This window comes from Eucyclogobius newberryi, unplaced genomic scaffold, assembly GCF_026437365.1.
Source record: "Eucyclogobius newberryi isolate DKJ021-1_F unplaced genomic scaffold, fEucNew1.0.hap1 SCAF_19, whole genome shotgun sequence".
Taxonomy (NCBI): Eukaryota; Metazoa; Chordata; class Actinopteri; order Gobiiformes; family Gobiidae; genus Eucyclogobius; species Eucyclogobius newberryi.
Genome location: NW_027315823.1, coordinates 11,512,760 through 11,524,128, shown reverse-complemented (window position 1 = coordinate 11,524,128; position 11,369 = coordinate 11,512,760). Strand labels below are relative to the sequence as shown.

At 40.5% G+C, this 11,369-nt stretch overlaps 1 protein-coding gene across 1 annotated transcript; it reads left to right on the top strand.

Annotated features, from left to right (window-relative positions):
* The first annotated feature begins 1,798 nt into the window (after positions 1-1,798).
* psmf1 (proteasome inhibitor subunit 1) lies at positions 1,799-11,369 on the top strand. Its single transcript, XM_072451748.1, has 7 exons — positions 1,799-2,008; positions 3,148-3,300; positions 4,811-4,893; positions 6,109-6,294; positions 8,897-8,953; positions 10,065-10,226; positions 10,957-11,369. The coding sequence occupies exons 1-7, from the start codon at positions 1,880-1,882 to the stop codon at positions 11,006-11,008; spliced, it is 822 nt and encodes a 273-aa protein (XP_072307849.1). The 5' UTR covers positions 1,799-1,879; the 3' UTR covers positions 11,009-11,369.

The following is an 11,369-nucleotide window of genomic DNA, read 5'->3' as shown; positions in this document are numbered from 1 at the left end:
AACAACAACAACAACAACAACAACAAAGTCTAAGGAATAAAGTCTGGCGGGAATGCAACACTTGGATGCCAACCACCATAAAACATCAAAGAATAAGAGGGTTATAAGTGTCATTATTTTGTTTAATTTCTTGATTATAATAACTCCTTATTTTCAACTATCTATAAAAGCCCTGTTTCTTTAAGCAAAAGGATTCTTCAACATATCTTTACAGACTGGTGAAAAACTTCATACCTTTTGTTATTCAGATTTTAAAGCTCACATATGTGCTGTTAGGTGAAAAACCTTGGCCATAAGCCAACTAGCCAACTGTTGTAAGCACAAATACCAGGGAAATGTGGTTCATCAGCTTTGATTGTTTAGCTTCCGAAGGGTTATGTTGGTGAAACGGAGATTTTAAGGCAAATGTCAGCAGGAGCGCAATAGTCTTTACCAATTATTTCATTTATTTTTTAAGTTTGAAGTTAGTTAAGCAGTAGCATTGAGACACTTAACACCAGTGGCGTGTGGTCAGGACAATCAAGGCAAGCAGTGATTGATCAATAAAATCTAAATACAGCGTATATATCCAAATAAGCCAAATTTTCCCTCCCTTCTGCTGCTGAAGCTTGGCTGGAAGTTAGTGTATTTTGGTGGCATCTGCAATAGCCTGGCTGAGTAGTACTGTGATAAAGCTTGGTTCTTCTCCCACCCCTTTTCAGTCTGTGACCATATTCAGAGGCCCGTTCATGCTCCACTCTTGTAACATGAGCTTTCAGAACCATGAGCTTTTAGAACCAGAGCGAACAGCAGCTTGTTTTAGAGGTCTGCACATGCGCTCTGAGGACACAGCCTCAAACCAGAATCCGAATAAGGTTTATTGCCATTTGCCAAAGAACAGATAACTTATAGGAAGTTTGAAAAACACTCTCAATAGAAGATCTCCTATAAACAAAAACTCCAATAGACAAAACCTCCCATTTCCCAACAAGGGATGGAGGGGAAAAATAATACAGATATAAATAAATAAATACCATTGCATTAGTGGAGTATCCAGCAGAGGGTGCTTCTTCTTTGGTATTTTATGGCGGTTGGTGTCCAAGTGTTACATTACCGCAACCTACTGTGGTTGTACATCTTAGACTTTAGGCATTATTCTTTAGACATTATTCTTTAGACCCCCTTCTCTTGGAAGATTAGCTCAGTAAGATAGGTATTCACCCTTTCTTTCGGGAGACTGGGATTCGAATCTCACATTTGTAAGTTAGTTGTTTTCACCTTTGTGTGCAAATGTTAATCACTAAATATTGGTGAACACCTCGACTGCTTGGCCATCCATTAAAAGTCACTGCACGCTACTGCTGTACATACATATAGGAAACAGAAAGAAACAACTACAAAGCAAACCACAGCCAGGTTTAGGAATGATGAGAAATCAGGACCATTATGAAATGAAATCAATGATTATTATTTGCCATAGTGATTAACTATTAACTAGAAAATAATCAGCATTTTAGATATATTAATTATTATCCATATGCAAATCCATATGCAACATAAATATATATCATTTTGTTTTTTTATTTCAGACAAATCGACATGTTTTTTTCAAATCATCGTTCAAACGTTGTCATACGTTTGCCTGGCGCCTTCTACTCTCACCCTGTAAGTGCAGGTTATGTTGTTGTGTCAATTGTATTTAGGAGTAAAGTTTTTAAAAGCAATTCGTTGAACGCGCCACAGTTTATAACGTTTACAATGCTCGTCAAAACACACCTTGTGCACTTTACTTTGAATGCCACCGGAAGCACTTACCGTTGCCTGACACTGCGCTTTCATTTTCATTTCGGCGGAACAGGGTAGAACACAAATCGGCCAAAACGTCTCTGCTCCGGTGAAGATGGCGGGGCTGGAGGTGCTGTACGCCTGCTTCGGGGACGGGATCACCTGTGCCAACGACGCCGTGGTGTGTTTCGTGCACTGGGAGCTGATCCGAGGAGGATACAGGTGCATCGGCTCCGGAGACGAGGTGACATGCTAATGCTAACAGCTGCTAATGTTGTGAGATGAGACGGCAAGAAGATAACGCGTAAACATGACGCACGGCTTTAAACGTTACCGCGGTGACAACCCAAATAATAAGTCAAACTGTTGATATTTTAGACGGACTAGTCGTCGTGTTCATTGATTCGAATCAGGATGGTTGATTAAAGGCTACTTTTGAGTGTCATTTTCTGTACTAATTGCGTAAACATTGACGTGAATAGCAGCAGAACTTGAGTGTTCGGACGAGATTTACCGCACCCATTAAACCGGTCTTTGCTGGCCTTTATTTACTTCTAATAAACATAGAATTATAATCAATGGTCTTTGAAATCATGAGCATTTTTTAGTTTTTTTAAAAGGCTTTCTGTAAATGTTATTGCTATGCACAGAGGGTGGGTAGAGTAACTAAAATGTTAAATTACTGAGTTTGAAATGTTCACTTGTAGCTAGGGTAACTGACTTTTTTTTGTAAATTAGTACATTTTGTGTTTTCTCCTAAAAAGTATATTGTAACAGCATTACTTTGTGACAAACATGTATTATCTAGTAGTGGCGGAAAGACGTGGCTAAACAATTACTAGTACAAGTTCTGCTGCCAAAAATGGACTTGCGTCAAAGTAAAAAGTACACATGAGAAATACTACGCAGTACTGGTGAGACGTTAAGTTTGAACATAATTTTAGTAGCATTTTGAATCAATATATTTTTTAACAATATTTGAAAAATGAAACTGCACCGAATTCCGTCATTTTCAACAACAATTTGCAGATTTTTACAGCTCCGCTCAATCGGTTTTAGGCGATACAGCGTCGTATTGAGTTTTAGATGTGGAAAGGAGCAGATACAGCTTTTATTGTGGACAAATTCAATAAAACATCTACATCCAGCAAGCGGCGCAACACTTTTGGACAGTGGGAAGACTTTTCTTTAAGGCAAAAATTGTATCTTCCAACGTCGATCCATCCATCCAAATATCTATTCATACAACTGTACAAAAATTGCGATTTAGCTGGCCCCGTTTTGATTCATTCTTTCACATCGTCTTCATCTCGTAACATTAGCAGAACACAACAAAATTGTTGGTTTCTCATCTAAAATACTGTACATGTTCTACGTACCCAGGCGCGCAGCAGTGACAAGAAGTCCGAGCTGCTGCCGTCCGACTGGAGCAGCAACAAAGAGCTGTACACGCTCCGATACAAGCCCACGGGCGCCGACACGCTCTACATGCTCAAAGGCATCCCCATCGACTCGGCACTCTTATTCAACTTCATGGTAAGTGCAGATTCATGGGTGAGTAAGGGGAGACCGACCCCGACAGTGGCACGGGACGAAGGCGCGATTGACAGAGTTTTGGAAATTGCGGATTATTTGAGAGAGAGAGAGAAGGAGAGGATCGACCGTTAAATGAAATGTCTGTGAATTTGTAGGTGTTTAGAGAGAGAATTAGCCTCTGTCATGTACAACAGCTTCACAATAGTCGAGTTTTCCCATTATTCATCATTTTAATTATGAATATCAGTGAAGGTTTTATGTATTTGGTTTTATGAGAAAGTGTATTGCTCAAAAACGTCTCCAGAAACACTTTTCTGATGATATTGGAAGGTGGGAAATGAATGCAGATGCTGATCCCGGGCACAATTTATGCGATCTGAACGCACTCAGACCTGGTGAGGGTTGCTAATGTTTAATCTGATTGTAAAAAAAACTGAAAAATGTTAGTGATACCATTATTGTGAGAAAAAACATCGCGATTTAATGATTATTCATGATCGTGACTAAACAACAGTGAAATCTTTCATTTTCTTTCCTGCACTAACTCTCAAGTTAGTGATCGAAAAATATTTAATTTTGCAAAATGTATTTGTATTTACGTCTTCATTTAACGGCAAAAATTCACATCTCATTTCCGTTCATTACCGCAGTTTTTTTCCTGCTTTAATGGCGTCCTCTACACATTTAGTCACGTGTTATTATCAACCAATCATTAGAGACTGACCTGGAGATATTATTTGTCTTTATCGTCTTTGGATCAGATGTTCAATTAACATTTGCTATAACAGAAGAATGGACGGAATGACGTGAAATTAGGCGTGGTGTATAACAATCCAAAATCTATATCTCAACATATTTTTTAAATCATTCCAAAAGATTCTGTTGTGTCAGGAACGGTGAGGTTCAAGAATCAAGTAAATGGACCGTAACGTTTGCCAACCTTGCACAGAGATATCACTTTTTGTTTTAATCGGCTCGCCCCTTTTATGTAAACTTTGTATTTAATATTTGTTATTGCATACCTGTGATTCCGACCCTGACCCTGAACCTGGTGTCATTGGACTACACTATTGCTACAGTAGTTCTATGCAAGACCCTACCCAGAGGAAGACAAAGTTAATTAAGCAAATACGACTTTTTTTATATGAATGAAGTGACAATCGAATCTTGAAGACAAAAAAAAAAGATAATCGTAACAATTTTAGATGCAATTTCTTTTTCTTTTTCTGTGCAATCTATTGTCCCAAAAAATATTCTTCTTTTTTCAAATCTGTTTTTGTCACATTTAACTTTGTTTTGTCTTTCACAAAGGTCTGTTACTAACTTGAGGTCTAGTACTGGAAAGAAAATGAAAGATTTCACTGTTTTTTAGTCAATAGTTAGTTTAACATTTGATATTACGACAGCCCAATCTCGCGCATAAATTGCTTTTTTGTGTATTGCTGAAAGTAAAAATGTTTTGTCAGGTTTTCCATTAAAAAAATATAAATAATAATTCTGTTTCACACAGAACACAAGCAATCAGAAAGTGTTTGACTTGGTACTAAACACCAGCGACTACGTCAACGCCGACCAGCTGCGGACATACAACAGGTTTGCTTTTGATTCTTATATTTTCCTCCGTTTATTATGATTTTTTGTTTTAAGAGATTTTGAATAGTGGTTTGGGAATAAGGCGACGAGCATCCAAAAAACTGAGCACTGACTGCTGTTTGCACTCAAATCTTTCTTTATTATTCTTGTAGAAATATCCATCTTTCTCATGTGCATTTAACAGCCACTAGAGTGTGCTATTTACTTTGATTTGACAATGCATTTATTATTTATCCATGTAGTGTTTTGGAAAATTATACAACAAATCTAATGAAAACCAAAATTAAAAAATCTGTAATTGTTTTAAGGTGTTTGGCCCGCGGGCTTTATTTGACAAGACAGTACCGTATAGCGGGAAACCAAGGCTGAGGGGGCAGAGTAAAGATACTTCAAAATAATATTACGTTTTAAGTAAAACCTACAAAGTAGTGGTCCAAAAAGTTGACTTGAGTTAAAGTAGAAAAAAGTATAACTCAAGTAAGAGTAACTGTCTGGACGTAACATCTGATTTTATGATTTGAAGTTAATGTAAATATAAGGGCAAAGCATTTAATAATTAACAAAATATGTTGACGTAATTTTAAATGTTCAAATAATTTAAAGGACACATATGATGATTTACTTTGTATGTTATTGGCCTTTTTACTTTGGCATCTCATGTTTTAGACTACAAAATTAAGACTTCATCTGGTGTTTCCCATGGTCAAAAAATATTTTTGGCTCCTTCTACTGGCAACAGCGGGAATTACATAAGCCAGATAAATATATTTTAGCTTTCCTCCGACACGCTAATGCAGCCACACAGTTGTACTGATTGTGATTTGTGGCAGAAATGTTCAGAATGAGTCTGGTGATCATTTATATACATAAAAATCATGCAGAAGAGCTTAGAGCTCTATCTGTCACAGATTGGGGAAATTCAGAACAGGGTGTTTTTGACACTCTGAGGGAGAGAACTTTCTAATCAGGATTCATCAAACTAGTGTGAATGGAGCTAAATACAACTCGAAGTATGTTTTTGATGAAGAAACAATGTTTAAAAGCTCAAAAAACTGAATGTTGCATAATATGTGTACTTTTAATATTGCAGACATAGTCTAAAAACTATTCGTAAAAGTAAAATCACTCTCAAAAAACGCTACCCGCTTCTGAACGGGGAAGAAGAGCTGGAAGGACATTCAGCAAATTGTTGTTTATCAAACTGTTCGTCTCCAGCGTGTACAAAGACGTGGAGATGTTCTCCCAGAAGATCAAGAACCAGCTGCTGCCTCCCCCAGAACGAGCGAGCACGAGGGACCAGGACCGGGGCCGCTCCACAGACGCACAGCAGCAGCAGCAGCAGCCGGACAGAGACCCGCGCCGAGTACCCCACAGACATCCTGTCGGAGCACAACCAGACTGGTCAGTATGAGAGGGACTGGGCCCTCAATCCCCCGCATTTTGTGTGTGTATTTAACAACTATGTAGGCTCGTCCTTGTAGATAAAAGGGAGGTGAGTGTAATTGTAGAGCTGCAACAATTCATCAACTAACAGTGACTAATGAACTGTAATAAATAATCATAGTCTTGTTTTTTATCTGGATCATACACACTCTAAAACTCATGCGAAAACACCTTTTTACTACCCAAACTGCTGCCTTGTTACCTCAAAATGTCAATGACAAATGTCATGACAATGACAATCAACAGTTTATGTCAATAATAATAATAATAATAATAATAATTATTATTATTATTATTATTATTATTATTCATAATTATTGTTCATTCTGAAGGTATTTCAACCTTTCTTTGGTTGAAAATGAATGTATGTGCTTTAGAAAAAATATTCTGACTAGTGAAAGATATTTTTTAATTAAATCGACTATTCGATTACTAAAATAATAAGGCGGCAACAATTAATCGACTAATTGTAAAGAGTAAATGTAGTCGCACACTGCCTGTACTGTTCAGAGCTTTTGTAAAAATACATTGTCAGAGAACAGTTTGTTGTTGTGCCTCACATTGGATTGAGATGACTGCCACTCACAGTTAGAGCCGCTCTCTGCTCCATCCAATATTTAGAGACTTTCAGTCTTCATCTTCTTCTGTCTCTCTGTGTTTCGCTCTCTCTCTCTATCTCCATCTCTCTCTCTATCTCTATCTTTGTCTCTGTCCTCCCCGGTCTCGGCGTGTGCTTGTGACCCGATCTGACCTGATAGAGGCGAAGTCAGCAGTTTATCGACCTGCTGCTGTCGCCTGCTTGTCCCCACAGACAGAGGAGAGAAGGCAGTGAGAGGAGAGAAGGCAGTGAGAGGAGAGAAGGCAGTGAGAGGAGAGAAGGCAGTGAGAGGAGAGAAGGCAGTGAGAGGAGAGAAGGCAGTGAGAGGAGAGAAGGCAGTGAGAGGAGAGAAGGCAGTGAGAGGAGAGAAGGCAGTGAGAGGAGAGAAGGCAGTGAGAGGAGAGAAGGCAGTGAGAGGAGAGGGCAGTGAGAGGGAGGAGAGGGGAGAGAGGGGAGAGAGGAGAGGGAGGAGAGAGGAGAGGGAGGAGAGAGGAGAGGGAGGAGGGAGGAGAGAAGAGAGGGAGGAGAGAAGAGAGGGAGGAGAGAAGAGAGGGAGGAGAGAAGAGAGGGAGGAGAGAAGAGAGGGAGGAGAGAAGAGAGGAGAGGGCAGTGAGAGGAGAGGGCAGTGAGAGGAGAGGGCAGTGAGAGGAGAGAGGAGAGGGCAGTGAGAGGAGAGAGGAGAGGGCAGTGAGAGGAGAGAGGAGAGGGCAGTGAGAGGGAGGAGAGAGGAGAGGGAGGAGAGAGGAGAGGGAGGAGAGAGGAGAGGGAGGAGAGAGGAGAGAGAGGAGAGGGAGGAGAGAGGAGGGGGGAGAGGGCAGTGAGAGGAGAGGGCAGTGACAGGAGAGAGGAGAGGGCAGTGGGCGGAGAGAGGAGAGGGCAGTGAGAGGAGAGGGAGGAGGGAGGAGAGAGGAGAGGGAGGAGAGGGAGGAGAGAGGAGAGGGAGGAGGGAGGAGAGGAGAGGGGAGGAGAGGGAGGAGAGGGAGGAGGGAGGAGAGGAGGGAGGAGAGGGAGGCGAGAGGAGGGGGAGGAGGGAGGAGAGGGAGAGAGGAGAAGGAGGGGGAGGAGAGAGGAGGGGGGAGAGGGCAGTGAGAGGAGAGGGCAGTGAGAGGAGAGGGAGGGGAGGGAGGAGAGAGGAGAGGGGAGAGGAGAGGGGAGAGGAGAGGAGAGGGAGGAGAGACGAGGGGGAGGAGAGACGAGGGGGAGGAGGGAGGAGAGAGGAGAGGGAGGAGAGAGGAGAGGGAGGAGAGAGGAGAGGGAGGAGAGAGGAGAGGGAGGAGGGAGGAGAGAGGAGAGGGAGGAGGGAGGAGAGAGAGGAGGGAGGAGAGAGAGGAGGGAGGAGAGAGAGGAGGGAGGAGAGGAAGGGAAGATAGCTAATTTTTTAGATTTATAATTTCACTTCCTGTTTGTAATTGATGACCTCACACTAGGAAATTACCCAGCAAACACAGGGGGGGGAAACTGTTCTAATGTAAGTTTGTTTTATTTGATAAATTAAAATATACGAGCGTCAAAAAAGTAGTTTCTTTTGTGTAAATTCTGCTTAAATTTTGTCTGGAATAAATGTACGTAGTGTGATGTCACTTCTTATCTACAGATTTTTCAATGTTTTCTCCACAAATACCTGCTCGAATTATAATTTAGATGTACGACAGGTATAAATACACCCCAAAAATTTGAAAAAAAAAAACCTGTCATACGCCCTTTAATTACTTACTAAATAGCAGAAATAATGTAAACACAAAATCCAAAATGAAGACAAATAACCCAAAATAACATGAAGCAAAACATAAATAATAAACTTGAAAAAAAATATCCTCAAATATCCTCAAAATAGCCTCAACATTTACCATGAAGTTGCAGACTCTCCACGACAACGGTCCTCAAAATGACGCCTGTGATGGGAAAGCGAAACCCTCCGACCTCGCACAAAGCTGATGGATGGTTTGTGTGTTTTGTGTGCAGGCCCGGTCCTCTAGCGCCCCCATTTGGCGTCGGTGGGGCCGACCTGGATCCCTTTGGGTGAGTTTGAGAGCGGTTCTAGAAGAGCGAGTGACGTTTCTGTGCGCGTCCTCTGCATCCGTCTGCTCTGTGTAATCCTGGGATTTGGGCACAACATGAACCCGAGCGGATTACTGGGTTTAGCATTTTTGTTTTTTTGGATAGTCTCATTTATATAATTTACCAGTGAAATATGAATGCTCAAACGGTAAGTCTGGTTTCAAAGGATGCTTCACTGCTCTTATTTTGAAATTCAGGAAGTCTAAACTAGCGCACGGAATGCATTAGCCAGAGCTGAGCCAATAATTAGTGATGGGACAAGACACATTCCCCTCAAGAAACGAGGCGCTAGTTCGAGACGAGATTTTTCATATAATAAATAAATTGTGCGGTTCAGTTCACAATTTTGGCCCTACAGTTTTTTTAATACAGTTTATTTGATATATTTTTGGTGTCATTGTAGCTACACGATAAAAAAAAAAATCCACACGCAAGCTCACTATCTTGCACGATCTTGTAGCAAAAGATCACATCCCAGTTTCTTAATATATTGTCATTTACGTTATTTATATTTAAATTACTCTTATGGGAGAAAGGTATTTGGCTACTTTACCCAACGTGAGCAAGTTCATTGGATTCTTTTTCTGTTCTATTGTTTGTAAATACCAGAATCTGCATTGTTTTATGTTTTGTGATACTAAAACATAACTTGGATATTTTACTTTACTTTACTTACTTTACTTAACTTACTTACTTAACTTGACTTACTTAACTTGACTTACTTAATTTACTTACTTAATTTACTTACTTACTTAACTTACTTACTTACTTTACCTTCTTAACTTACTTTATTTACTTACTTTACTTGCTTTACTTTATTTGCTTTACTTTATTTACTTACTTTACTTTCTTAACTTACTTTATTTACTTAGTTTACTTTCTTTACTTTACTTACTTTACTTACATGTATTTACTTACTTTACATATTTTACTTACTTACTTTACTAACTTACTTTATTTTACTTCACTTTACTTACAACAGTACTCGACTAGTACTCGACACGTACCAGAACTTACGGTGTAACTCTCGACCTAAAACCCTTTGCGTCTCTCCCTGGCGTGCGCGGTGCAGGTCACGCGGCGGTGGGGGTATGATACTTGACCCTCTCCGCTCAGGGTACCCCCGCTCTGGGTTTGACCCCTCCAGCGGGATCCCGGACATCCTGCCTCCCGGAGCCGTCCCCCCAGGAGCGCGCTTCGACCCCTTTGGACCCATCGGACGACACAGGCCGAGGTGAGCCTCAAACACAGATATCATCCTCTCATCACCCATTGTCTTTAAACGTTACCTCACTTCAACTTTGAGCTTCTAAAGAACATTGTTCTCTTGTAAAAAAAAAAAACACACACCTGGAGTTCTGTTTAGCTTCTTTCATGCTCGTTTGATGACACTTGGTTCCAGACGTCGTAGGCCTGCGCTGCGTTTAAAGGACGCGCTTATGCTAATGAACGTTAGCGTACTTGCAGACAGTTTTAACGAGCCTAATTTCAAAACTATCCAGGTGTTATGTTTTAGGCTCAGACGGTCACTCACCCGCACACACAATGTCCATGCTCTTGAAGGTTTTGAGGGCTTGTCCGGTGCAGAGGGCTTGTGGACAAGGAAGCTTAATTGTAAATGTCCACAAAAGTCTGTTGTGGCAATTTGTCTCTGCTTTTAAGTGTTGTCAGCGACTCGACGCAGTAGATAAGGATAAGGATCAGAACCCATAAATTCTGTCTGATTGAACTGTCAACCCCTTTGCTGTTTAGTTTTATGCACTGTTTTTCATGACTATCCAACAGTGGAGATAAGCAACAGCGTGTGGTGACGTCTTCAACAACAAAAAAGTCACGCCACTGAAATCCATTAATATGTTCCCATTCTTCATCTGTCAAAACAAAATTAACCTTCTCCACCCACTTGTTTTTAATATTGTTTTCTGATTTGTGATGATGTATTTGACCCTTTTTTGTTTCCCCAGGCCTGATCCAGACCACATGCCTCCTCCAGGTTACGACGACATGTTCATGTAGACGTTTGTTCCCCCGAGTCTTCCTGTCTCCAGTCAAACGGACAGTGGACATTTCCCCATCATTTATAACACGTTGTTTATAGTAGTTTGGATTCTTTTTGTGTAAATAAAATGTTCCATCCTCACATCTCCCGTCATTCAGGTGTACGACAAATGTTCCAGATGCCAAATATTTGAGTTATTTATATGTTTTTGCTGAGTAATGTTTCGAAAAGTAGATGGCACCTGACTCAAAAAGATATTGAAACTTTTGGAGTCGTCTTTTATTATTCTTACGGATTCCTTTTTAATACTTAGTCATAAATTTAATACTTAAAAATAAAGGCAAAATATTTAAATAAAATGACTTCGTCTCTTATAAA